Raw genomic sequence first — 27,408 nt, 5'->3', positions numbered from 1 at the left:
CACTGAAGTTCTATCAGATGGATTTAATAGATTACATTAATTTCTCTCACAACTCCTATCAGATTTAAATAGCAACTATAACTTTTGGTATTGAAAAGCATAATCATAACTTCGGTAGAAGTTTTGGGTCAAAGGGTACATCCTAATCCTGATTCACAGTTTTTTTGCTTGAGTTTTATATCATCCTATTTATGTAAGTTTAAAATCTAAAATATGATAGTAACAGTTGTATGATTTGATTTCATCGCATATGATCAATTTTAACACTTTAAATTCTAAATGGTATTTGAAATTAATATTAAGAGGAGAAAGATTTAATGCTGAGTAACAATTTATTATGTAAAACATACTAAAAAGTGGTGATAAAAAGGTCTTGTCCTTGTAGGAAAAAAAACTTGATTTGACAAACGTCAAAATTGTCTATGTCAAAGTCAGAAGCATGTGTTTTCTTTTGCTTTGACATTTTATTGAATCATTATCGAAAGAAATAAACATACATTTAAAATTGATTTGAATTAAAACCATTTTTGTTGTCATATTAAACTAATTATAATCAATTATTAGTTAATGATGCCGCAGCTTGAAGAAAAACCGAAAGTCTTCTTAGAAGAGTATCGATTAAAGGTTACAATTTTTTTTAAATAAATACCTTTAAAGATCTACAACGTTGATTATGATTATATTTTGTTATAAAGTAGCCGATTGGTAACTGAACTGTCTAATGTTTCAGAATGCTGCAAACGATTATGGGATGGCTGATGAAAAATGGAATTTTAAGAAGTTTGTCAAGAACTTCCGTATTGTTATTGTCAGACTAGATAACTTTGAGATGGAATTCGATTTGATTGGTCTTCAGCCAGCGTTTGCAAATGCTTTTCGAAGACTTATGTTGAGTGAAGTTCCCAGTATGGCCATTGAAAAAGTTATGGTTAGAAATAATACATCAATAATACAAGATGAGGTCCTAGCCCACAGGCTGGGACTAATACCTTTAAAAGCTGATCCTAGACTATTCGAATATCGTCCAGAAGGTAAAAAAAACTAATTTATGAATATTTAGTAAATCTACTTAAATTGTCACATATAAATTCAATTATGTAGCTGGGAATTTTCACTAACTTTAATAATTTTTTTTACAACATTTCAGATGCTACTGAAAGCACAGAATATGACACTTTAGACTTTTCTCTTAAAGTGAAATGTACTGCAGTTAAGTCACAGCCCAAGGATTCATACAGAACAGAAGATTTGTATGAGAATCATAGCAGTAAGTACTTTTATTAGATATTTTTTTACTACTAAATACTCTGACTTAGACTTGGAACTTCCTTTTGGCATTAATATTATGTAAAATAGGCAACCTTATCTGGCATCTGTGCATTATTCTATAGACAAATGCCTATATAATGTGCAGATAAATATATAAATTGGTTTGTGTTAAAGATTATCTAAATATTTTAAAACTATTGCTTAACCTTGTTCCAGTTTATTCATCACAAATAAAATGGCAGCCAATTGGGAATCAAGCATCTGTTCACAAGGAGGCAGATGTTGGGCCAGTGCATGGCGACATTCTCATATCTAAAATGAGACCAGGTCATGAATTAGATTTACAATTAATTGCAGTCAAGGGAATTGGAAAGGATCATGCCAAATTTTCTCCAGTTGGTTTGTATTTTTTATCTACAAAAATATACACAAAAAATATTTTTGGGCTCTAAGGGTATTTCTTAGTATAGATGTAATATGGAAAATTTACACTAAGCTATGCATACCGTATGATTATGACCATTGGTTACTGTACTATTTTAGTACAGGTGGCCAATTGCTTGTTTGTCATGTTATGCTATAAAACAGTATCCAATAAAATCCCATAACCAATAACTCTAATGATTGTTCACAGCTACAGCTTCTTACCGTTTATTGCCTGAAATAACATTGACACGTGAAGTGTTAGGTGGCCAAGCAGCACTCCTGCAGAGTTGCTTCTCACCTGGTGTGATTGGGATTGATTCAGAGGGCAGAGCATATGTCAAGGATGCCCGTTATGACACTTGCAGCCGAAATATATACAGACATGATGACATTAAAGATGCTGCTATACTGAGCAGAATTCGTAATCATTTCATATGTATGTTGAATAGTGACATAAGTTTACTCAAAGTTTATTCCATGCTATGGTTTTGTTTATGTTTTATTTATTTTTCAGTTAATGTGGAGTCTGTTGGTGCCATGGCTCCAAATGTGATATTTGTTGAAGCTGTTAAAATTCTTAGAGATAAGTGCAAGTCATTACTGGATGAATTAAACAGTTTTTAAATTAACAACATTTATCTTTTCATAATTAATGTCCTGTTGTATGAAAATAAATAATTTAATTTTTTTGTCTAAGTATATATTGGACTTAGAAGACCTGTGTCCACGTTAACGTGTTGTATCAATAACACGGGACGCCTTGCGTGGCCATTTGAGGCTATTTATAACTAAAAGGAAATGTACACTAATGCTCTTCTATATGACACTGTTATTCTGCATCTATTTTCAAATTAAGATGTAAAGAAATTACGACTGTTAATCGTGTGGACTAAAAATACTACATATATATTTCGTTATTAATGGATTTACTGTTTGTCCTAAGAGACCCGTATATTTTTTAAACAAATCTAGCGAAACAGTTTATTTAGCTATTTTAGTACGGTTGAAAACAAACTTTCGCTTTTTATATAGATTTTAGCGTAACATCAAAATATCGATAACATAAACGAAAAAATATTACACGTCGCCTCTTTGTAGGCAAGAGTATAATCTGTAGAATGATGTATTGATTATTTGTTATCTGTGAGAAAAATTGTCAGAATTTGTTGTGAATGTCAATTGTGATGTTTTCCATTGTTATTAAAAACAAAACCAAAATTCTAAAATCATACTGTTTTGATGCATTTTAAGTTCCTCCTAAGAAGCTGCGAAGAAATATATTGTTTAGTAAAAATAAGTGTTGTATAATTTTCTCAAGATGGGTAGTTTGGATAGAGCTGTTATAACTGGGTTTATTTGTCGATTATGTTCAGAAATGCACCGAGTCGTTATACATATCTACGGCCACGAAGGCATTCGTTTAAATATATCTGAAAAAATTAATAAGTATCTTTCAATAAATGTAAGCATTACTTTTCTATTTAATCGGATTTTATGGTTTATATAATAGTACAAATCTAATAATCGACATATTATAGGTATCACCTTCGGATCCATTACCAAAAACCATTTGCAACAACTGCTTGGAACGACTTGAAAATCAACATAGATTGGTGATGCGCATCGAACAAGCTGCTAATTTTCTAAAGGGACAATGAGATGCTGATAACTTGCTGCTTATAAATTTAATGTCAAGTTACCTTGGTTTTTTTTACCAAAATGGTTTTTGTATAAATGTATTTGTTGTGAAGTCTCAAGTGCAATTTCTGTAAGCCAAAATGAAGGCACACAATGTTTATAATTTTAGAGGTTTACATTCCAGTCACAGGAATGAACATACTGTATGTTAATTTAAGTATTCATATTGTTTACATTATTTTAAAATTAGCTTAATATACAAGTCTTGCAAACTATGTAAGTGTTTAAATATATTCAAAACTTTAGCTGGTGGAAATTCAATGTTCTTTAAGTAAAAATGTGTACCTAAGCCAAATATCTATGTATCCAATGTTAAAAATGATGTGCTTCAGTGCTTTGGTAGCAGCCATAATTTCATAAAATTGTTATAAAATAATCATTTAGTATTTATTTGTCCATAAATTGTGATGGCACATTTTATTTCTGTGTCTATTGTTTGCTTTGAGAAGGCTATAAATTATGTCTTACAAATAAGACAACAAGAACAATGTTTAAAGTGATCTTTGGCTCAATCTATAGTTATCCTATATCTTACAAGACTTATATGGGGATTGTCAATACTTTTAACTATTAAGAAGTAGTTACTAATTTATATTTCTCATAAGCTCCTTGGCGTTCATATAGTAAAATAATCAATTATATTTATTTAGAATCATATGTACCCAAAAACTTTGTCCGTAAAAATAATATGGCATAAAAACTTTTTAAAGATTGCTTGTATTTCAATAAAATAATAATGAAATAACATTTAATTATTAATTTATTGCACATTTCCATTTGCTGAAAGGAGGGTTTCAATTCTATAATAATTCTTAAATACTACTATTCTGAGATCATTAATTTTGTCTCCCTTCTCTTCTATGTCAGCATCCAGTTGTTTTATTTTTGCTTGAAGAGGTTGGAGAGATTCCACATTTATGCTGAAATGTAATTAAAATTGTGAGTTACTCTGTGAGGGTAGTAAAAAAGTGAACTCTTAGTTTAAAACTCATAATTTTGAAGATCAGATCGAGGTTGGGAAGGAATGAAATGTAATGCAATTTTTCCAATTATTCAATGTTTCCAATATGACTAACATTTTTTGTTTAGATAATTCTATTGATGCCTCTTCATATTTCTTTGTCCACTCCTGAAGCTCCTGTCTCATTACTTCAACATCCTCTTGTATGTGGTCAATTAACTTTCCCAATGGGTTACTTATACGAGAGAGAGCTTGCACATTGAACCTCATCTGTTCAATTTCTTGATTTACTACATCTCTTGCTTTTTGTGCACCAAAATGCCATTCCTATACAAACATAAATAGAAAATTGACAATGTTATTAATGTACCATTTTTTGTCCCAAAAAACATTACTATACTTTTATGACATATAACATTAATTAAAAATACATCATCACATGTTTATCTACAAAAATACATAGTTAAGTAACCTGACTTTGTTTGACTATAGATAATTTTATGATTTAAACGAATTCACAAGCTAACTACATAATACATTTAATTTCAGACTCACAATTTCTGTCTTTCCTGATATTTGGGAAAACTCCTTTTGAGAATCCAATATTTGTTGTACTAAATGACCATGTTGTTTCGAAGTTAATTGTAATTCTTCTTCATTATGTAATGTTGACGAAGTTTGATTTTCCACAATAATTATACTTCCATCTTCTTCCTAAATTAAAAACAAAACATTTTGATTTGTTGTATTAAAGAAAAATAAAATAAAAAATGTAATAACTATAAACCTCTTCTGGCACTGTATTTTCGATTATGATATTTGGTTTGTGAGCAATAGGATTTTCCGTTCCTATCAATGTAGCATCATGTTTTTCTTTCACTCTTGGTGCTCCTGGTCTAGATGACGAAGGCCTTACACTTTGAGGCCTTTTTTCTGCATTGTTAACTAAATTTGATTCAAAAGAATTCTTGCTTGTATCACTTGAGTTACTAATTGCTAAATCTTTAGTATTGTCAATAACTTTAATGGTGGATTCGTCCGTAATTGTCTTTCCAAGTTGTATAGAGTTTTCCAAACCATCTTTGTCATCTTGATGACTATCAGTTTTTACAGATTTTAGTTCTGTTTCAGATTTTTCAGTTATCTCATTTGTAATGTCAATACTTATTTTTTCTTTTTCTGTATCAAAGTGTTGTGTTTGTGGTCCTTTATCATCATTTGTGTTAGTATCTATAGAATCTTTTTTTTCATTAACTTCTGAAACATCACTACCACCATTTTTAATAATTTTAGCTGGTTCATCGACTTGCTTTAAATCGGGGGATTTTTCTTGTTTGATTTTTTTGTTGTTTGTTTTAAGATCTTGTACATTTTTAACTGTACTTTTCTTGATATTTGCTGTAGCTTGTTTTTTTGGTGGTGATTCTTTAACTGCAGATTCTTTTAATCGAGATTTGGAAACAGCTTTTTGATCTTTGTCAGGGCTATCACTTTTATTACTTTTTATTGATGGAGCTTTTTTAACATCTTGATTTTTTTTTACAACTTTAGTAGAGGTTTTATTACTTTTCTCATTTGTGTCCTGAGTTTTTAAATTTTCTTTATATTTTTGAACAGCTTCTACTGAAGTAAGTTGTTTTTCTAAAGCTTCTCCCAGACATTGCAGTAACTCATTTGTTTTTGCTGGTTCTTGGCCAGCAACTATTTTAGAAGGCTTAACTGTTAAAGTTTTTCCTGTTGCAAAACCTATTATAAAAAAAGGTTATAATTACATACAAATTGGATTTTATAGCTTGGAATCTTGATTAGGAATACACATTAACTTACCTAGTACTGTTATGACCTTATTTAAGAATTGTATTTTTCTTTCTCTGTCTTTCACATTGTCAGATATTAATTCATCTTGTTCAAAGAGACCTTCAAAGAACCCAGTAGTTTTCAGAACCTATAAGAAGTGTATTATCTGTACATTAAACAAAATCTATTATCTAATAAGTAATGTGGTGTTCCATGGTATTAATCTTTTAGTCGTTGTTGTATACGAGAGGGGTAAGGGTGATACGGTTTTATTATGCAGAATGTAAGGAACACATACCGTTATGATGACATCGTGTAAAAATCTAAACGGCGGTTTTCTTAATAACTTCTCGGTAAGTGGCGGTCGTTTCACAAATTTTCCCAACGATAACTGCGTCGTTTTTATTATCTCTGCATTTAACTCTTCTTCCATCGCACATTCTTTAAATTTATGATTTATTTGCCAATAACCTACAAACTTTTTATTTACGTAAGAAAACAAATGTAATTTTAATAAAACCGTATAATTAAGAACAGCTTTTCAGGATTGAATTATTCTTGTATAACATTAACATTGATTCAAACAATGATAACTAATGTTGTGTTTTGTGTTGTATACACTTATCACCATGGCAACGAAGGAGTGCTGCCAGCAGTAAAATATAATTTAAAAGAAATACAGACGAATTGATAACCTCCTTCTTTTAGGAACAAAGAAGTCGACAGAAGACGGAAGTTTGTTCTTCTGTCGGTTAAAACATCGCCGCCACAACTAAAGACGGTAAGTTGTTGAATGTTTTTTACCAAAACAGATTCTATGCCTTATCTTACTTGGTAACAATCATTTGCAGCAAAAATTAGTCCTCGACATTTGTTTCTATGTGCCTTAATTCAATAATTATTATTGGCTTGTCCATAGTAAAGCTGCCAAACATAAACATAATTTTTAGGTATAATAATTTACAGTCTGCCAAATGTTGAGAACTCGTGATGGGCAGAATTATTTAGTCTGTGCTTTTGTTGTCTTTGCTTCTACCATAGACTTTAGGTACTACGTGGCAGAACGTGTTATTACCGACTATCTATGAATTTATCACGCGATTTGAGCCCTTGTAGCAAGAAGTCATAAGGAGGTTAATTTCAAAAACATTTTTCTTAATTGACATCAACATAGAAATAGCCATAGCAGCCATATTGTTTATGTAAATGAACTGGGGTAGCGCCTGGGTGAAAGTAATATCAATTTTAATGTGAGTTAACTTGATAACTCATCATCCAAGGAGTATTATTTTCGTTACAAATTGCAATTGTTTCTAGGATTAAGAATGCCTCCTAAGCGTAAAAAAGTTGGGCGGCCCAAAGGTTCCAAAAACAAAAAGTCTCTCAATGGTAAGGTGTCAAAAAAGAATTTCACCTGTGGACTTTGCAAACAAAAGTTTACTTCTGAAGCAAAGGTATCTGAACACGGCAAAATGTGCAAAAACGCACTAGTACTGAACGCAGATGTTATTAAGGTAAACAAAAATTTTATGTTTTAAAAACTATGAGATTAAATGATGTACTATCATTAGTTTTTTGTAATCAATCTAGATAATATGTTGTACAATTTAAATGATAGTTTGATGTATTATCAGAACATTTTCTTATAAGTTTTACTAATATGCCCTCATCATATTCCAATTCAAAAGTTTTAATGTTTTAGACTACAATCAAATGTGCTGAGTGTAACAAGAGGTTTGCATTTGAAGAGACATACAAATCGCATTTAGAAAATGATCATTCCAAAACACCAGGTAGCATAACATGCGACTTGTGTCCTGTATCTTGTCCTGACAAGAAAGTATTATCAAAGCATATGCATAACTATCATGGAAGAGATATGTTTATGTGTCCGCACTGTGATAAATTGTTCACAAGACAAACTCATGTTATGCGACACATGTCTCAGAAGGGATGCGGAGGACAAATCTCCCTGTATACATGTGAAGTATGTATCATAATTTTTTTAAATATTGAATTTAGAACCATAATTTTGTTTTCATGGGTAATTCTGTAAAGTTTTTTACTATCACTGACTCTACAAATTCACTTTAACATTTAAAGTTATGGTATACGGAAGTATCGGGATAAGCTACCAGTTTATACAGCTATTGAAGAATTAACACATGCAGTGGTACCACGTAGACTGGTCAGATGACTAAAAATGTGTAATATGAATTCTGAAATTCGAAATTTTATCTTTAATGCCCTTGTTAGTGTACACTTTAGAGCCGAGTATAGTATGTTTTATATAACTATGTTTTAATATTCAAATATTGTCTGTTTGCAGATCTGTCACAGCTCATTTACAAGAAAAGACAATTTAATGGTGCATTTAAGGTTGCAGCACATTGCCAGTAACCATTTTACATGTAAACAATGTCCATACCATACTAAAAACTTCTCTAAATTGATCATTCATTGGATGCGATTTCACACAGGTATTATAATTTATTTTTTGTCTTTTTAACATGAAAAAGGTCTTGCTTTTCTTACTTCAATACATTGCGGAGATATATTACAACTATAGTTTTGTTTTTGACAGTTAAATACGTTTTTTTAATTAAACCTATTGTTTCTATCCTCTTGTGTTTCTGTTTCTGATCGTGATTGTCATCGATACTTCAGATATTATTGTTTTGACAGAAAAACCTCTGAATTTCGAATGTGACCACTGCGGAAAGACAACAAGGTCAAGAGCAGCGATTGCAAAGCATTTAGAAATACATGGTTTGAAGAAATTTCGCTGCGACGTGGTAATGTATATTTAAATAATAAATGATTTCTCATTAGCATAACACAAAACAAACATTCTAAGTCTTAATTTATTTAAATATAATTTGAATTAATGATGAGGTTAATGCAAAAGATGTTGCATTGTTATATTGTTGCAATAAAAACATATGTGAATTAAAAAATTGCTTTTTCATGCTTTCAATGGAAAGCAGAAGTATGTGTGAGGTAAGTCCAAGTTTCGTCTTTTATTGAATTTTTATGGCTGTTTTAAAAATTATTAAGTTCATGACTTATTGCTACACATTACTAGCTGTTGTTCAGGACGTTGTCTGTGTGAAATACAAAGAATGAAAATGTAGCTAATGTTAATCATTTGGGTACACAGCTTTTTAATGATGAAAACTACTGGGTTGATTTAAATATCATACAAAAATACAAGAATCCAAATCTTTCCTCTTTATAATATTAGTATAGACCTATATAGTTACTCTTATGTGCCATCTTTAGAATAGGCTATGTAAAATGGCTTTATGTATAGTAGTTTCTAGATATTTTGGCTCTTAACTTCATGCACAGAACACACAGATGTTTAAAAAGAACTTAATGTGTAGAATGTAGTCAAAAAGCAAGATTACCATGTTAATTGTTAGCTAATGGCAAAGGAATTATGACATTTTCACCTGAAATGTACAAAATGTGGATTATTAAATTAAGTTTTAGCCGGGGAATAGGTAGTGTAGAATGTGGTATGTATTCCAGTGCGGGTATGCGACGTTCACTTTGGAGGTGCTGCGGCGTCACATCCTGACGCACGTGGAGGACAAGCCGCACAAGTGCGCGGTGTGCGCGCGCTCCTACATACAGCGCATACAGCTGCAGAAGCACATGGAGAGACACTACGGCTTCATATGCGGACAGTGCGGGTACAACGCTAACACCAAAGCTGGGTAAATATAGGAAAGCTTATATTATGTACATGATAGAACATTTTTTTTATCTATTTGTTATAGAAATAATATTGCTTCATAAAACAGTTAGTAAAGTGCAGTTCTAGAGCGATAAGTGGCTGTTCAAGTTCCATACATTAACTTAAATATTGTGACTTCAAATGTCACATACTAAAGATTACTAAACTTAGGAGACAGCCAAAGACAAGTTAAATGAGCTAGTTTTTTTTACTGTTTTATATAATTTCAGATTATTGATTCACAAAAGAGAACATTTGGATTTGAAGAAATTGTCGTGCCACTTTGAAGGATGTCCGTATTCTAAAAAGGAGTTTAAAGATGAAGTCAGCCTCAGAAAACACATTAAGGATCATGTTGATAATAAACGTGAGTTATATTATATAAAATCTACAAGCATTAATTTATTATGTTACATAATTACAAATATTAGTATAAATTTTACTTATACTCCATTTAATCCTAAGTTTCACTTTATACCGCGTTTATTTGTAAGGCTGTAAATGTATAAATATGAATGAATTTGTTTGTATTTCAGCGTATTCGTGCGAGGTGTGCGGCAAGTGTTTCCACAGCGAGGCGTACATGCGCAAGCACGTGCAGACGCACACGCTGGAGCGGCCGCGGCGCTGCATGTACTGCGTGGCGGCGCGCGCCTACGTGCGCGGCGAGCAGCTGCTGCGCCACGTGCGCATGCAGCACAGGCACATCTTCCGCGACCACCTCACGCACGTGCGACAAGTGCTGGTCAGTATCACGCGCACACTCATACACACACACACACACACACACACACACACACACACACACACACATGTTCTTTTATACAAATCTGTACAGCCGTTCTAGAGATAGATCCAGTTCCTTTATCATCCTTTTGAAGATACCTTTTGAAATAGCCAAACAAACATCGAAAATTAGTATTTACAATATTATTTTAAAAAATATTAGATAATACGAGGTTTGAAAATTATACATTTTTAGTAACATGAATTAGTGGTTATAGTATATATCTGTTGCAGGGGCTGAACGTGGGCACGGAGAGGGTAACGAAGTCTGAGCTGGAGGCGATCCTGAACGTGCTGGACGCGGAGTCGGAGCGCATCATCGAGGGCTACGGCACCGGCGTGCTGTACGGCGGCATGCTCGAGGTCGACTCCGACAACGCCAACGACACCAACAAAAATACCGTCAGTACTAATATTTACAATACTTTATCTAAAAGTGGAAGGGTACACCGGTAGAAATAGACCTAGAAAGAGATTGATGGATTGAGGGAAAAGTGACATGATCAAAAAGGGAGTGTTGACTGAGATGACGTATGATAGAGTTATGTGGAGAACGAAAACCTGTTGCGCCGACCCTACGGCAGTAGAAGAAGGAAGACGATAATGATATTATCTTAAAGTATACTATGTTCAAATAGCCCATCTTACTAATACTATAAATGCGAAAGTTTAGATGGATGGAAGTTAGTTAGAATTTGTAGCCTTAACTCCTGAATGGATTTAGATGAAGTTTGACATAGATATACATAGATGATAGTTTGGGAGAACACAGAGGCTACTTTTGTTTTTTGTCTAATTCCACGTGGACGGACTCGCGGGCGAAAACTAGTTTAAATATGTGTTTTAACTTTTTTTTTGTCTCCAGAGCGAAAACAGTCCGTTGATGTCAGAAGAAGAGCTTGCAGAGAGTCTTAAAAAATTGCTGACTCAACTTATCGATAAAGACACGTTGGATGTTTTTGGATGGCCGGACGAGCCAGTAGATACGGTACGTAAAATTATGTGTATCGTGATATATAACGCATAATGATCTTCGAACAAGAACTTTAAAAAAAAATGACATTAACCAACTCTTTTAAAATAATTTTAACTATAATTGAATAAAATTTCTTTAATTGAAAAAATTGCTAGAATCTCGAAATTAACATCATCACTCCATGAATAGGCAGATACTACAGATTTACATGTTTCCTTCACAAAAAAAAAACTTTATTATTAAAATAAAAACAAAACTTTAGTAACATTAGCACCATTTAACTAAGTAAAATATTGCATTTGTATATCAACAGGTTTTAGAGAAAGTGATAGAGCAGTGCGGCGCGCGCGCAGCTGACCGCGACAAATGGACGCGAGTGCAGCGGCTCAGAGAGAACGCCAAACACTTGTTCGTGTATGTGATCGACGACAAGAACATCGCACGAATGCTGCACACACACACCATAGACCAGATCATCAAGCACATCCTCGCGCAAGTCGGCACCATCGCCACCATAAATACTAATGCCAAAAAATAGTGATATGGTATAGTACTAGACAAACTTTATGCCGGCTCGCTATTTGGTTATACACAACTTTAAGTATCGGCGTGTGAAGACATGGTGTATTGGTGGTTTGAAGCTAAGAGGGGATGTGTTGATAGGTACAAGTGACATGGAAGTGTTTTAGTTGGTAAAAACGGCGCGTGGTGTATCAGTAGGTTAAAGTGAAAGGGGGGAGGGGTCGTTGGGTAAACGCGAATTAGGCGTGCCTTAGTGGATAAAAGCAGCAAGCAAGCAAGCAAGCAAGGTGGTGTAGTTGTGGGTTGAAGCAATGTATTGGTATGTCCACATCCGCAGTGAGACAAACTGTACGCATATATAAAGTTTGAACGTAATAATACCATGGCTTAGCAATAGAAAGTCTAAAACCACCAACAAAATAAATTACCGGAACAGTAATAGTCTAAGTAATTCCATTATTTAAGACCAAACAAAACAAGTAATGGATTTTTTCATTGAAATGTTATTTTTAACATAATGTTTTGATGTATAATAAATTAGTTAGTATATAAGATAGATGTTTTAAGTATGATAAAAAATCTTCCATGCATAGTTATATACCTGTAATGTAAAGGAAACTAAATTTGTGCAATAACCATTTGTAAGTGCTAAAGTTTCAAAGCGAACCATCTTTTGAAATAAACAAGAACAATTTTAATGTACGTAACACAATTGTTATTAAAAAATGTTAAAAGATTTGATTATATCACCATATTGTTAATATTTTTATATTTTTTGTATGTAATGAACACAAGTGTCTGATGTTTTCAATTAAGTTTTTTATATGTTTAAGAAACTCAATTTCAAAACGGTAACAAAAAAAGAAGACGCAACCTCAAGTAGAGCTAATGATTTAGTATATCTGCGATCATCATTAAATGTTAATTGTTATAAATATGATGAAATTAATATAACGATGATTTGACTTTTGATTATGTCCTAGGGCAAAAAATGTAAATGGTAATAAGGCTATGAGGCAAAAGTTTGCGATGTTCAGCGTACCATGTTTCTGCTAAGACTATAAAAAAAAATAGCAACATTTCAGGACCATAGGCGTGAGTTTTTTATTTTTATTTAGTGTGTTAAGTGAAATCCATTTAGTTGTATTTATAGTTTGCTATGTACTATGTAATGATATTTAAATTTAATATTGTTAAAATAATTTACATGGATTGTTAATTACATTTTAAGTGTATTTGTATTCATTTGTTATTTCAATTTTGGTATACTAATTATGGTGAGGTAGCGGTTTATGTGTAATATTAAGTGCCTTTTATATTTCTATTGTTAAAATGTAATGGGATGTGTATAATAAAATGGTAAAATTGGATAGACAAAAAGCCTTAAAATATTGTGAGAAACATATAATAATAAAAGACTATATTGTATTTTAACTGTCGTTTTTCTCTTACATAAAATGTACATTGAACTACATAAATATTACGGTAGATATTAGACATACATCCATAAAATATGCTTTTGTAGGACGACAAAGACATCTTCATATTGGACAAAATATTATTCATCAGGACATCTATAATAACCATTTGCGAGATAAGAAAATCTGCGAACATATCCTACTTTATAAAGGAGTAAAAGAAAGAAAATGTTAAAGTTGATTGAAACGTATCAAACCGTTGATATTGATATTTGACCTGTTTTTGGACCTGGCAACTTTTTACGTAACGTCAATGTCGAAAAGTAAATGTCAATGTCATTACTGTTGTCAGCATTTGTCAAAAAGTTTTGATTTGGTTGGCCAATGTTGAATTGGTTCAATGGTTAATTGCAAATTGTAAACTGTTAACGTTCTAACGAGCAAAATCGCTTTAAATAACAAAAATGTCAACACCTGTTCCACTTATTGTTAAATTATTGGCTTCTTCAGTTTCTGTGGCAAACAGGGCAGGAAAAATTGTGAGAGATGTTATGAGTAAGGGGGAATTAGGTATAGTTGAAAAGGTTTGTGTTATCTTTAGTGTCTTATAACTTGAATTTAATCATAGTAACGGTACCCTGATCTCAATAACATTAGAAAGTATTGGTATTATAGCTTACGTTTCTCTATTGCAGGGTAAAGATGATTACCAAACGGAAGCAGACAGATCTGCGCAACGATGCATAATTGCATCACTCGCTGCACAATATCCTAAGATAAATATTATTGGTGAAGAAGATAATCCAGACACTGAGGTATAGTACTTTTTCACATGTTTTGTGTTAATATTAATCCAGTATTCAATTGGGAACAAATAATGTAGGGCATGGTTAAAATGAAAGGAGTTTTAGGTTACGATTTCAATATACAAATACAATACGCCTTTGCCCTCAAGTTCCTTTTAAAGTAATTAAAAATAAATAATTTTCCTATTTGTTATTTTTTTAAGGGTGAGGTTCCCAGTGATTGGATTGTTATTGACACAGATAAAGATGTTATGTCTCTGGAATGCCCTTCTAGTCTGCAAGGCGTGAAGGAAGAGGATATTGTTGTGTGGGTGGACCCACTAGATGGCACTTCGGAGTACACTCAAGGTAAAGAAATCATGAATAAAGTTCCTAAAAATGGCTGTTATATTAATTGACAAAATATAAACCTTATATTGTTTAATATTTGTTTATTTGGCCAAAAATGTATCACTATGAAGTAAAATTATGAAGATAGGATTTCAATATTATATTCTTAAAATACATAAGTACTTTTCCATATCATGTAATATCTAATTCTGTTCAAACTTCTGAAGCACGAAATTTAATTATTGGAAAAACCGTATTAAAAGCTTAAAAAACATAGATAAAAAATTGTTTTCTTGGTCATGAACATTTAGCAAGGTTAAATCAAAATAGGAAGTGGCAATGAACTGAATTGCTTTTAATTACTTTTGTTTAATTGATTTTTCACAGACAATAGATTTTGCCAATTGAAATATTTAATTTCAAGAAAGGGTAGTTCAAAAATTTATTTGATACAAATAGTATTCATGGTTTAATATATATATCTAATGTTTTTCTATAATTAAAATCAAAATATCCCTTAAGTTGTTTAAAATCTTCTAGGTGCCCTAATGTTGAAGAGAGATCCATGGGAAAGATGGAAAATGTATTTGACACATCCATTTATTAGTATTAAATGGTATTTAAGTTTACTTCAATCAAATTATGGTAAATGGAATGTTTGAAAGTAGTAGGTAGCAAGCTTTTTGTGTATTTAAACATAAGGTCAATGATAAATTTCCTAACTCATTAACAAACATGAATTTACTCTAATATTTATTATAATTCCAATGTAATTTTGTCAATGGCCTGATTGCTACTGGGTTTTATTAATAATCATTTTTCTTGTATAATACACAAACACTTCAGGGATGTTTTCTATGACATTTGCATATTGCATGCTGCATGAGAATACTCCATTTTCTATTTTGATAATAGAATTTCTTTATTGTTATAGGTTTTCTGGAACATGTGACAGTTTTGATTGGAATCTCGGTAAATGAGAAACCAGTAGCTGGTGTTATCCACCAGCCCTATTATAAGACTCTAAATGGCGGGGAAAAGAAAATGGGAAGGACTATTTGGGGCTTGCAAGGTGTGGGCGTAGGTGGGTTCACTCCAGCCCCTCCACCAGATTCCCTGATTGTCACCACCACAAGGAGTCACTCAAATGCCCTTGCGGAGAAAGGATTGCAAGCTATGAATGCCAGTCAGGTGTTAAGGGTTGGTGGTGCTGGTTATAAGGTAAATATTTTTTTCAAATACAACATTTTCGATTTCAAATATGAAAAGTGACTTTAAATATACACTAGAGACAGTTTAATGCAGTTAAACATACAAGCTAACAAGACATCCATACTGAGGGGCTTAGAGCCTACCCTATGTTTAAATTTTAATTATGCCTCTTCCAGTATAGTTCATGCCAATATTATGCAAATAATGCAAAATTTGTACTTCATATCTCCAAAACAACTAAATGGATCTTGATGAAACTTGACAGAGATGTAGAAGCAAAGTTACTTGCTATTTTTTTTTAATTCTCGCGGTCATCTTGTTATCATAGGAAATATTTAATAAATAAATATAGATTATTATTAGACAATGTTGCTGTTTTATGGTATGATACAAATTATCAGTTGATTGCTTACAGTTAGAAACCAATGAATGCAATAATTGATAAGAAAATGTCATGTATCTGATTAGAAGAATATATACTGTTTTGATAAGTAGCCTAGTTTGAAAATGATGTAAATTTTATTAATTACCATTCAATAGAAAACATGTATCAGAATTTATCTATTTCTATTTATTTCGTTTCTAAAACCAATATAAACTTTTGACAATGCAATAAAATTAAATAAATACTGCTATTATTATTGATAGTTGAGAAAGGTTTCAATTACATTACAAGGTGATATATATAACCTTGACTATTAGTTTTTTCTTTACAAGAGTTATTAGACTAAATGATCCAATAAGGAAATGTTTAGGTTTTATTTGAAAAATCAGTTGGCTTTTGCCGATTTGCTGTTTAAAAAATATACTTTGTGTATTTTTTAAATTCTCAAATGTATTTGTTTAGCTTTTATATTAAACTTATTAAGATATGTATATTTTTAATATTAATTTTGTGTTTTTGTAGGTTTTACAGCTTTTAGAAGGTATAGCATCTGTTTATGTATTCGCTACCAGTGGTTGTAAGAAATGGGACACGTGCGCGCCGGAAGCGGTGCTGAGTGCTGCGGGGGGCAAGCTGACAGACATCCTCGGCAACTATTATAAATATGGAGCCTCGGAGCAAAGACTCAACAAGACCGGAGTCCTCGCAGCGGTCAATAACGACTTGCACAGTTATGCATTGAGCAAAATACCTGAAGAACTAAAAGAACTACAATCTAAAAAGTGATTTTGTATAATATTGTACATATGTATATAGAGGGAAATAAAAGATGTTTGTGTACTTCTGTTTTTTATTTGCACCATCAACAAAAACGAAATAATTAACAAGGAATGTAAAAATGTTATCTAAAATAAAATATCATACGACTGTCATTTGATTAAATCTCTTCAGCAATCACACTCAGAATGCTTCCTAAAACAGAATCCTATTGCAAATAATACCAAATCTACGTTCTTAGCGACCGACGATTCTGAGTGTTGTCTAGAGAGCAATAAATGGCAATTTTTATTACTGTATGTTGCAAAGCCATTCTTGAGTCGATTTGATATGAACAATAAGTTCAAGGTTTTTTGAAAACGAGGTAATTTCGTTATATTAAATCACTTTATACTTATGTAATATATAACAGTGGGGAGGGGGGAGGTTAAAACTAAAACCTTCACCATACAATGGTACATTTAACGTGTAAAAATTGTAAAATCCAATACCTGCGGCAAGAAAAATCAACAAAAAACGTTTTGATATAAAAAACACAATCACTTGTGACTAGGAATTAATACTATAATTTTGCTAATATCTACAGTTTGCTTTTAGCAATATTGTTTGGTAACAGCGCCTTAAGTTCACGACGTAATATCTTCCCGGACGCATTCTTTGGTATATCGTCAACAAATATAACTCCGCCACGTAAATGTTTTGCTGGAGACACCTGTAAATTAACTCATATTAAATACCTGATTTTAATACATTTATCATGATGATGTTTTTTAAATGTCTAATTATTTAAAGTTAATATTACTGTAATAAAGAAAATAAAAAATTTAGTAGGGACGCTACAATCTGCCTCTTTATGATACACTTTTTAGTAATGAAATTATGACCAAATACTAAAACATTCAAATATGTAACAACATCGTAAATTATAGGGCCAGACTTAAACTCCAATCAATTAAAATGTGTCGTCTGTCATATTGTAAGTAACGAAGTATTTAATTTGTAAGCTAATTATAATTTTAATTATTCACGTCTATTTTTCTCGCGGCGGCATCGACTAGTTTATATAATATCACGAAAATTCAAGCAATTTTAAATTTATTTAGGATTTAACAATTACTTGCATATTTTCCCACAACATGGCGTGACTTTGTATCTTATCTTACTAATCTCACTATATCTTATTATTATTATAAATCGGTCGCATTTAGTGAACACCACTGAATGGATTTCCATGAAATTCGGCATAGATGTAGAGGATAGCAAAAAACATTGTTTTTTGACTGTCGTGGGCGATAGCTAGTATGTCTGAATACAAAGTGCTGTACCTTTGAGGCTACGTATTGTATGATTTCTTCCTGTGTGACGTCACAGCCGGGCAGCCGCACTACGAAGGCCGTGGGCAGCTCGCCCGCCACCTCGTCGGGCGCGCCCACCACGCCGCACTCCGCCACGCCCTCGTGCTGCAGCAGCAGAGCTTCCAGCTCCGCAGGGGCTACCTATACATCGATAACAAACTTTTTTTATATGATAGTGGCAGTTTTTTTTTATTTTAGATCACGATCATAGTTGTCATGGAAGATGTTCTGATGCAATTTTTTTATTTTAATGGTAGTCACAACAACCTACTTGTAAACAATATATGTGATTTTGAAGTAATAAAAAATGGACTTATTTAAACTAAAATTTCCACAATCTTTTTTTTTTATTTGGATAATGAGCAAGCACTGTAAACAAAAAAAAATTGTTCGTATTTCATTTTGTTTTATTTGGACAATGCGCAAGCATTTAAAAGAAACAAAAAATAGGTTCTATGGTCATTTTTTTTATTTACATCATCATGATTATCATAAAAATTGCAAACCAACAAAAAAGTTTCTTTAATCTATTTTTTTTAATTTAGACAATGAGCTAGCATTGCAAAAAAAATCAAAAAAAAATTCCAAGGTTATTTTTTTTAATTTAGACCATGACCACTTATTTGTAGACTAGAATGTTACTTACTTGAAATCCTTTATATTTAATAAGCTCTTTAAGTCGATCAACGACATAGAAGAATCCATCTTCATCGTAATATCCGATGTCCCCTGTCCGCACGTAACCTTCAGCATCGATGAGCGCGTCACTCGCTTCCCGGTCCCCCATGTACCCTTTCATACGTAAAGGAGATTTTATCCACAACTCCCCTTTCTCTCTTGCAGGTAATAACTTACCATTGTCAATATCTATCACCTAGGAACAATATTTATAAGGGATATGAAAAAAAAAAAATGATTCAATAAATATTATCTCTAAAAATCACTATTTTTTTTATTATTTTATCGGATTAATTTATAATAAAATAATATTGATTCTTTAAAAAGTATTTGTGACTAGTTCACATCAGTTGCAGGAAAATCTCAAGTAGACAGAAAACCTTGATCTCATACTTGACTTAACACGACACATGTCCTATTGTTTCTGCATCCGGAAAAAAAAATGTGGGAAGTTTTTTTTCCTTTATCAACAATGCATTTTTTGAATGACCTTTTATATTTATTACAGAAAAATTGTGAACTTTAATTTATTTATGTTTTAAAGCAAAATAATACCTTTATCTTCATTCCCGGAGCAGGAGTTCCACAGGAGCCAATCTTTTCACCGCTAGTTAGGTCCACACAACACGCCATTGTCACCTCCGTTAAACCATAACCTTGTTTTATAAAGTCTATACCGATTCTGTAATAAAAATATTACTTACTCACATTATGAGTATAAAAAACTTGTCTTTATCCAGACTATGTTTTTCATTGGTATCAAATTTCATTTAGATATGTTAATCCCTTTCGGAGGTACATAGTAACAAATCCATCCAAACTTTCACTTTCATAACATAAATTGATAAATGAATGAATATTGTAACAAAGTTGGGATTTGATTTGTAAAATTCTATCAACAATCTTGTTATAAACCAATACTTAGGTCACAGAGCGAAAAATATAATACACAGCTAGTATAAAAATTTAGTATGAAGTGCAATATTACCTTTGGCAGACCATTTTCTGTATGTCACTGGACAGCGGGGCCGCTCCACACCAAATTTCAGTGAGAGAACTTAGATCATATTTTGTGACTAAAGGATTCTTGGCTAAAAATACTGCTAGTGGCGGGACTATCGTTGTCATATTAACCTGCAATTTATTATAAAAAAACAATGTTCAGAATTTTATTTTTTATAGATTACAAAGATAAATTGTTGCTGGCCAGTAACAATTTTTTTTTATAATACTAAGTAATTATTATCAGTTACATGAGATAATTTAAAATATACCTAGATATCTTTCTTCTTATTATTTAAGTTAATTTTATGCGCAATTATGGAAATATTAGACATTCTATAAAAAGTTTGCAGTTTACATGTATGAAGCGTACCTTATATTTTTGTATGGTTTCTAAAAACTGTTGTTCATCAAAACGGATGAGGAATACCACTTCAATATGCATGCACATGACTGCCATTGTTGTAATGAAGCCATATGCATGGAACCATGGTATCAAGGATAGACCAGTTTTAACAACCTGATTCTTGTTCCTTTGAGATTCTGCTAAGTAATATCTGGAAAAATAGTAACAAAAAATAAAACTATATTATTTGAAAATGTTACATCTATATTGTGATATTTTGCATGAAAGTTGTAAGAAGTCTTCTAATTGAAGAATCGATAGAAGGTAACTTTATAATAATCAAAACATTTACTGTAACTTACTTCATATGAGCAGATAATGTAAGAAAATTAACATGTGTAAGCATGACAGCTTTCGGCAAGCCGGTTGTACCCGAGGAGCACATCACGGCTACAGCATCATCAGCTCCATTGACATCGGCCAACATAAAGTCATCAATATCCACATGCTTCTTAACCAGGTCATTGTAGACTATCGATGGCACAACATCATACTCTCCAAATAATATAATATTTCTAACAAATTCTAAATCTTTGCTACAATCATATAAATTTTGTGCAATAATTGGCGATGAGAATATAAACTTTGGTTTTATAATTTGTAATATGTGTGTCAATTCCCCTGTAAAAGAAGAAGAGAAAACATTGTATCCTTTTTGTAGGAAATCCTACAAATAGATTAATGTGAAATTTGATTTATTTAAAGTAAATATGAAGTAGAAGTGCATAAAGCTACTTTAAACAAAAACAATCTAAATTAATTTTAACCAATGGGTGAATGGGGTAAATATTAACATCTCTGTTACATACCTGGTGTATAAGTGACATTGAGAGTAGACAGTGTAGCACCACAAAAGATCACAGCATGAGACGCTACAACAAATTCAAAGCGATTCTCACTGCTCAGTGCTACCACATCTCCTTTCTTAAGTCCAAGTGATCTGAGTGCTTCTGCCAAATTTACACTACATTGCAAAATATACTTGTAAGTAACACTCTCTCCCGTCTCTGCACTTATCTAGAATGAAAATATACGGAAATGATAGATTACTGAACCGTTAATTTCCGAAAAAAATCTTAATTCCTTCTTACCAGAGCAATTTTATTCTCAGCTTGTTTAAATTTATCGTATATAAATTGTCCATAGGATAAATGACCTGGAATGAGAACTTCTTCAGGACCAGAAACGACGTTGTTGTGAATAGTAGCCGGCATTTTTGAGTATTTTTTTTTTAATTCACCTGTTATCTCTTTCGCCAGACACTTTTAACTGGAATGAACAGTCAAATTGTTATAAGACTTGATTAATCGTACGTAATCTTTTTCAAGCAATTGATAATAGGAAAATGCTAACAAAGGAATGTGTGAGAAATAAAAATCAAGGTTAATTCAAATCCAGGTTCTAACCTAAGTATTGATAAATGATAACAAAGTTGACATTTGGCAATGTTTGTCAGTTTAGCAGATCATATTAGCAAACCAAATTCACGGACATTGAAACATTTTGTCAACCAACCTTAAATTTTTAGAATATCACATTATTTTATTAAAAAAGACATATCGGCAAAGCTAAAGCTTACATTAATTTGGCGAATTCTGTAGTGATTTTTACAAGTATTTTATATTACAAAGTGACATTATTTCACGGTTACTTACAGTTACTTAAGTATTAAGTAGCATTTTTGTTTTTGGTTGTGTTATCGGTAAATGATAAGATTATTTCATTATGGACACACAAAGTAGGTAGGTACATATGATATAATATTGTTGTTTTTCTAATACAACCTATGATAAATTGACCTTAAAATAATTTAACAACGTAGAATTAAAATATATAGAAATATGCATGCACCAATTGTACCTATGTTGTTTTATACTAACATTAATTGCTTGTGGTTAATTTTTAATATAGTCGCGTCATAAGCGAATGCGTCAATGCGATGTAATAAATAAATATCTCTAATCTCATGCTGTTTCCTTCTTTTTTAATTATCTCTTATGTTATTAAAAATTATAATCTAAAACGTTTTTATTACATTCTTCACTTGAATATTTTTTAGATTTAAATTTAAAATAATGTAAATTGCCTATACGTTAAGATAAATAAGGCTTATTTGAATATTTATCATATCTTGTTGTAGTTCCATGGGCGGTGGACATGCTTGAAAGTTTACGCGCGTAAGTTTAAATTTTCATTAAAAAAAATATTGTTGGGTAAGTTTCACAATGGGGAAGGCTAATTCTATCGATTAATATCGATAGAATTAGTTTAATAACTAACCACGGAACTCTTATTAAGAAATTTTTATTGCTTTACTAATTGTTAGTAACAACTTTTCGTTAGTACCTACTTAACTTATTCAAAAACAGAAGCGCTCTTTCCGTTTATATCCCTTTCTTGTGGTAAGAAAGCTGATTATTCACGTGAAAAGGCAACATTTTCCTAAACTTTATTGTTTCCATACCTTTAGTCCATACCATTGTCTTCGATTATTCAAATGTAACATTTTTTTTGTATTGTTTTTGAATGATATTGTAAAGTGGGAGGCAAAGTCCGATTTTATTTGTACAATAATGTAGATAATCGAGAATCATGCGTCATTACCCAAGGACAGATTACACAGGTTTTTGCTTTCGAGATATGTACTTAACGGATAGGTAATTTGAGGTAATAAATTGATGGTTAATGAAAAACTGCCGCTCGCACTCGTACGTACAGTCGGGGAATCTGGTGGTTCCATCTTATAAGCTACAGTCGTTTAAGCATTTTGTTTATATTGACATAACGGCTCAGAACAATAACCAATAGGAAGCAGCTTTTAAAAGTGTCTGTAAGAAAAAAGGTTGGTTAGTAGTTCGAATGATTATTCCGTCGATTGCGCAAGTACATTACATTACATTTGTAAGGAAAGGCGGAGTTTGATGTAAGGATCAAGGCATTTTTTTCTGTAAGTGGAATACCACGAATTTCCGCGACTGTGGGTACATGACGCCAGAATTTTGTGGATTAGTCATTTACGCAATTACCATCAGGTAACAGGCATTATTGTAATGACTTATATTTTCTACCAATAAATATAATTAAATGACTTTACCGTAAAATGCCACGCACGCCTTCGTACACGCCCATCCACGTGTGAAGACAAAATTATTACTTAGTAAAAAGATCGAAGTTAATCGCCTCAAGATTTGCATTTATCAGTTACGCCCGAAGAATTACAGCCTTCAAAAAAAAATTTTTTTTAATAGAAATGTCGACGAATATTGTTTAAACTTAAGGCTTGACTGCAATGAGTTTTGAATAATTGTTAAAAATAATAAATATAAGCTTTTACAAACTTTATACAGCTACAAGTCTAGAGCAGAGTTTGATTAGAGGGAACGAAAGCAATAAGAACATTTAATAAAGAAAACATTTGTAGCAAGAATTTTCCGTCCGATTTTTAAATCATCATCATCGTCCTCCTTATTCTACACCCGTAGGGTCGGCGTAACAGATTTTTATCCTCCAAATAACTCTATCACGTCATCTCAGTCATCATTCCCTTTTTGATTATGTCACCTTTAACGCGATCCATCCACCTCTTTCTAGATCTACCTCTACCGGTGTACCTCCACACTCATAACTAACGTTTTCCTTATAACATGCGATTCATCCCTCCTCATAACATGCCCATACCATGCTAATCTTTTACTCCTCACCTTCTCTACCACTGGGGCTACTCTCAAATTATTAAATGTGGGAGAAAATAGCGGCTTAAGCGATACGACTACGATATTTTTACCTTTCCAAATAAAATTACAATAATATCAACTGCTTATCTTTTTACCTAATATTATATCACCTTTTTATCTTAAATTTGTTTAGTTCTAATTTTGTTGTTAAATGTGAATAGCTTATGTAAATTCGAATTTATAATAGTTATATTTGTTACAGTTAATCAAGTACATTGGGTATTTGTAAACAAAAATGGTTATAAAGAACAGAGTGGTTTACGGTGGGCCAGCATTAAGCGTTCCAGCCCATTTATCTTTTGGACAATACATTATTGACAAACTAACAGAGCACAGTGCAGACGATACGAAGATTGCTTTGGTAAGATTTAAGTTTTAAATTACTTATTGAACTATAAGCAGTGCCATGCCGTAGCAGTTAATGGTAGAAGGTAGATTTTAATTTTCATAAAAAGACAAATAGGCTTGCTCCTTTTTTCTAGTTCTTTTATCCACACTGCTTTGGGGGATTTTGGTTAGGAAAAAGGGACAAGCCGACAATCAAATCTATTTTTTTAAGTTAAGGTTATTTGTCTAAGGTTCACGGTGGGAGTGATGAAAAAATAACATATAAACAACTCCTACACGACGTGGTCAGCTTTGCTACCGGCTTGAGGCGGTATGGCGTGACGCGCGGTGTGATCGTGGCGCTGTGCAGCGAGAACAGGCTGCAGTACATGGTGGCCACCATGGCGGCGATGTGCTGCGGTGCCACCATCACAACACTTAATCCACAATACACTAAAGGCGAGTAACTTATTTATTGGGCTACTCGATTGAACGATTATCAATTTTCTGCGGTTTTGTATATTACGTTCGTTTAACATGAATGAATTAATTATTTATTTTGGTTTTAGATGAGGCTATTCACGTCTTAAATATTTCAAAACCTTCCATACTGATAGCATCGGAAGTAGTACTCAAACAAAACTTAGCGCTGTATAAACAGGCGGGCTGTATAAAAACATATATTCAAATGAATGGACAACCTGTAGACAGTGACATTGTGGCATTTAACAACGTATATGTGAAGGTAGAGCCACAGGGATTTGAAACTGGAGATGTGCAAGGCGCTGTAGATGCACTTTACCTATTGTATTCCTCGGGTACCACTGGTCTTCCCAAAGGTGTAATGTTGACTCACCTAAACTCTTTATATGCTGCATCTAATTTAATGTACGTTATTATTGAAATGTAGCTATAATTGTGAAGCTTTGCTGAATGTAACACTTAACTTCTCCTTCAGGAGCGACAGCTTGGAGAGTCGGTTGCGGGTATGCTACTTAACGGTAGTGCCGTGGTACCACGCATACGGCCTTATGACTACCATTAATAACCTCACCAACGGCAAGATGATTGTATACTTCCCCGGTTTTTTTCCGGAACAATACTTGCAAGCAATTGAGAAGTATAAGGTTCTATTACTGTTTCATTATCTATAAAAAATTGGGTTCCACAAAATTGGTTGTGTCCATGGCGAGCAAAAAGTTTATAAAATTGCTGTAGCACTTTCGCATCGCATTCGTTATATCTGAACGTACCTTTAAGTTGATGCTTTTTAAGATTTCCTTATAATTAATACATTTGGCAGGTGAATGTGCTATTCACAGTACCTCCTATGATGATATTCTTCACGAAATCTCCGCTGGTGGAGAAATACGACATGTCGTCAGTGAAGCTGGCGTGGTGCGCCGCCGCGCCGCTCTCCACTGACACCATCAGACAAGTCATGCGACGGTATTTACATAAGCACTAACGCACTCACATTTCTTAATTGCTTACTAAGTAAACCGATTAGTGACAATTACTCACTATGTGTCAGTTTTAAGAGATTCCAAGATTTATTTTATTTTGAATATTCGCTACTATGAATTGATTTAAAATGTAAGCCCGATAAGTAGTAGTCACTCAGTTCATATATTGTTAGTAAATTGCAAAGTTTTTTTTCTTCTATGCAGCTTTCCGAATTGCAAGGGTATTTTGCAAGCGTACGGTATGACGGAAACATCGACCGCGGCCACCAAAGACCCGGAGGACGACGCCACCATTCACAAGCCGGGCAGCGGGGGCCCGCCGCTACCGGGAGTTTGCGTTAAAGTACGTTTAGTGTCTCTTTTGTACAGTCGCAAAATCCGTGGTGTTTCATTTACAGAACAATTGCCTTCTTCCTTACAACGAAACAAACTCCGCCTCTTAAAAAAACTGTGTCTTATTGTTTCGTGTCGTTGTCATAATGTTCCTCTGGTGTTGCGGATGTCCATGGGCGTCGTTGACCACCTCTGTGTTCCCGCCGCTCGTTTGCCCCCTTCTCATATTAAAAAAAATGTGGACAAAACTTTCAAACGACTCTAGCTTTTAAAGTGGAACACTGCCAGATTCCTTGATTGTACGTAAGTGTAAAAACTATGTTAAGCCGAAATAGTTACCGAAGATTTTTTTTATTTTATCATAGGTTGTCGACGTAAAATCTAGAAAAAGGTTAGGACCTTTAGAGAATGGGGAAATTTGTATCAAAGGGCCCGTCGTGATGAAGGGCTATCTTGGCAATGAGGCTGCGAACCGCGACATCATGGACGATGAGGGATTTATTAAGACCGGCGACATCGGATACTATGACCACGACGGATACTTCTTCATCGTGGAGAGGATTAAAGAATTAATCAAATATAAAGGACATCAGGTATGAAATTACACTTGCATACAAGTTACTGGTATGGGCCAGATACTAACAGACATGCCAGTACCTGGAATACACGTGCATTCCAGGTACTGACTAGCTACTTAGCTAGCAGGATATTTGATTTGTTACAGCTACGGGCATATAAGTAAAGAGAGAGATGGTTTCCTGTATGCATGTTGCCAAGAATAAAGAAAAAATAAATCATCTAAGGTAGTGGAGAGTCCTACTCCCGTAGGGTCGGCGCGCCGGGTTTTCGTCCTCCAAATACCTCTATCATCCGTCATCTCAGTCATCACTCCCTTCTCGATCATGTCACCTTTCACGCAATCCATCCATCTCTGTCTAGGTCTAACTATGATTTGATCGAAGAAAATGATTTTCTTTAAAAAAAAACATCTCCTCCAATAAA

The 27,408-nt window shown here is 33.0% G+C and overlaps 7 protein-coding genes across 15 annotated transcripts in view; 5 read left to right on the top strand and 2 right to left on the bottom strand.

Annotated features, from left to right (window-relative positions):
* The first annotated feature begins 432 nt into the window (after positions 1-432).
* On the top strand, positions 433-2,329 carry LOC106101057 (DNA-directed RNA polymerases I and III subunit RPAC1). Its single transcript, XM_013280151.1, has 6 exons — positions 433-624; positions 731-1,031; positions 1,148-1,267; positions 1,486-1,668; positions 1,904-2,131; positions 2,210-2,329. The coding sequence occupies exons 1-6, from the start codon at positions 568-570 to the stop codon at positions 2,317-2,319; spliced, it is 999 nt and encodes a 332-aa protein (XP_013135605.1). The 5' UTR covers positions 433-567; the 3' UTR covers positions 2,320-2,329.
* A 467-nt stretch (positions 2,330-2,796) lies between these two features.
* On the top strand, positions 2,797-3,608 carry LOC106101039. Its single transcript, XM_013280122.1, has 2 exons — positions 2,797-3,157; positions 3,234-3,608. The coding sequence occupies exons 1-2, from the start codon at positions 3,014-3,016 to the stop codon at positions 3,351-3,353; spliced, it is 264 nt and encodes an 87-aa protein (XP_013135576.1). The 5' UTR covers positions 2,797-3,013; the 3' UTR covers positions 3,354-3,608.
* A 483-nt stretch (positions 3,609-4,091) lies between these two features.
* On the bottom strand, positions 4,092-7,062 carry LOC106101036 (TRAF3-interacting protein 1). 2 transcript variants are annotated; one of them, XM_013280113.1, is made up of 7 exons: positions 6,983-7,062; positions 6,450-6,629; positions 6,182-6,299; positions 5,142-6,100; positions 4,910-5,068; positions 4,470-4,681; positions 4,092-4,313 (listed from the first exon to the last, which is right to left on the bottom strand). In XM_013280113.1, the coding sequence occupies exons 2-7, from the start codon at positions 6,582-6,584 to the stop codon at positions 4,154-4,156; spliced, it is 1,743 nt and encodes a 580-aa protein (XP_013135567.1). In that variant the 5' UTR covers positions 6,585-6,629; positions 6,983-7,062; the 3' UTR covers positions 4,092-4,153. The 2 variants fall into 2 exon arrangements, with proteins under 2 accessions (XP_013135567.1, XP_013135566.1); XM_013280112.1 differs by lacking the exon at positions 6,983-7,062 and having other exon boundaries at positions 6,450-6,816.
* Positions 7,063-7,301: 239 nt separating this feature from the next.
* Positions 7,302-12,434, top strand: LOC106101035 (oocyte zinc finger protein XlCOF6-like). Of its 3 annotated transcripts, none has more exons than XM_013280108.1 (11): positions 7,302-7,401; positions 7,469-7,665; positions 7,854-8,138; positions 8,481-8,631; positions 8,837-8,946; positions 9,686-9,873; positions 10,124-10,260; positions 10,430-10,638; positions 10,914-11,081; positions 11,545-11,667; positions 11,969-12,434. In XM_013280108.1, exons 2-11 carry the CDS (start codon positions 7,477-7,479, stop codon positions 12,191-12,193), a joined length of 1,785 nt encoding a protein of 594 aa, XP_013135562.1. In that variant the 5' UTR covers positions 7,302-7,401; positions 7,469-7,476; the 3' UTR covers positions 12,194-12,434. The 3 variants fall into 3 exon arrangements, with proteins under 3 accessions (XP_013135562.1, XP_013135565.1, XP_013135564.1); XM_013280111.1 differs by having other exon boundaries at positions 7,340-7,384; XM_013280110.1 differs by lacking the exon at positions 7,302-7,401 and having other exon boundaries at positions 7,408-7,665.
* Positions 12,435-13,955: 1,521 nt separating this feature from the next.
* Positions 13,956-17,168, top strand: LOC106101038 (3'(2'),5'-bisphosphate nucleotidase 1). 2 transcript variants are annotated; one of them, XM_013280120.1, is made up of 6 exons: positions 13,956-14,179; positions 14,291-14,410; positions 14,605-14,749; positions 15,272-15,376; positions 15,666-15,952; positions 16,851-17,168. In XM_013280120.1, exons 1-6 carry the CDS (start codon positions 14,060-14,062, stop codon positions 17,112-17,114), a joined length of 1,041 nt encoding a protein of 346 aa, XP_013135574.1. In that variant the 5' UTR covers positions 13,956-14,059; the 3' UTR covers positions 17,115-17,168. The 2 variants fall into 2 exon arrangements, with proteins under 2 accessions (XP_013135574.1, XP_013135575.1); XM_013280121.1 differs by lacking the exon at positions 15,272-15,376.
* A 6-nt stretch (positions 17,169-17,174) lies between these two features.
* On the bottom strand, positions 17,175-22,277 carry LOC106101037 (4-coumarate--CoA ligase 1-like). 5 transcript variants are annotated; one of them, XM_013280118.1, is made up of 10 exons: positions 22,202-22,277; positions 21,638-21,815; positions 21,356-21,563; positions 20,849-21,167; positions 20,514-20,697; positions 20,127-20,272; positions 19,694-19,820; positions 19,107-19,334; positions 18,431-18,601; positions 17,175-17,817 (listed from the first exon to the last, which is right to left on the bottom strand). In XM_013280118.1, the coding sequence occupies exons 2-10, from the start codon at positions 21,758-21,760 to the stop codon at positions 17,686-17,688; spliced, it is 1,638 nt and encodes a 545-aa protein (XP_013135572.1). In that variant the 5' UTR covers positions 21,761-21,815; positions 22,202-22,277; the 3' UTR covers positions 17,175-17,685. The 5 variants fall into 5 exon arrangements, with proteins under 5 accessions (XP_013135572.1, XP_013135569.1, XP_013135568.1 ...); XM_013280115.1 differs by lacking the exon at positions 22,202-22,277 and adding an exon at positions 22,126-22,197; XM_013280114.1 differs by lacking the exon at positions 22,202-22,277 and adding an exon at positions 22,062-22,152.
* LOC106100918 (luciferin 4-monooxygenase-like) overlaps positions 22,199-27,408 on the top strand; it is a 5,849-nt gene continuing 639 nt past the window's right edge. The window contains exons 1-9 of the mRNA XM_013279983.1: positions 22,199-22,288; positions 22,687-22,723; positions 24,483-24,641; positions 24,859-25,066; positions 25,177-25,495; positions 25,566-25,734; positions 25,911-26,056; positions 26,278-26,416; positions 26,772-26,999. Coding sequence (XP_013135437.1) covers positions 24,516-24,641; positions 24,859-25,066; positions 25,177-25,495; positions 25,566-25,734; positions 25,911-26,056; positions 26,278-26,416; positions 26,772-26,999 — 1,335 coding nt within the window. The 5' untranslated portion in view covers positions 22,199-22,288; positions 22,687-22,723; positions 24,483-24,515. The remainder of the gene's footprint in view (positions 22,289-22,686; positions 22,724-24,482; positions 24,642-24,858; positions 25,067-25,176; positions 25,496-25,565; positions 25,735-25,910; positions 26,057-26,277; positions 26,417-26,771; positions 27,000-27,408) is intronic.

Source organism: Papilio polytes, unplaced genomic scaffold (assembly GCF_000836215.1).
Source record: "Papilio polytes unplaced genomic scaffold, Ppol_1.0 DF824024.1, whole genome shotgun sequence".
NCBI lineage: Eukaryota > Metazoa > Arthropoda > Insecta > Lepidoptera > Papilionidae > Papilio > Papilio polytes.
The sequence above is the reverse complement of the archived record's forward strand: the minus strand, read 5'-3'. Positions and strand labels throughout refer to the sequence as shown.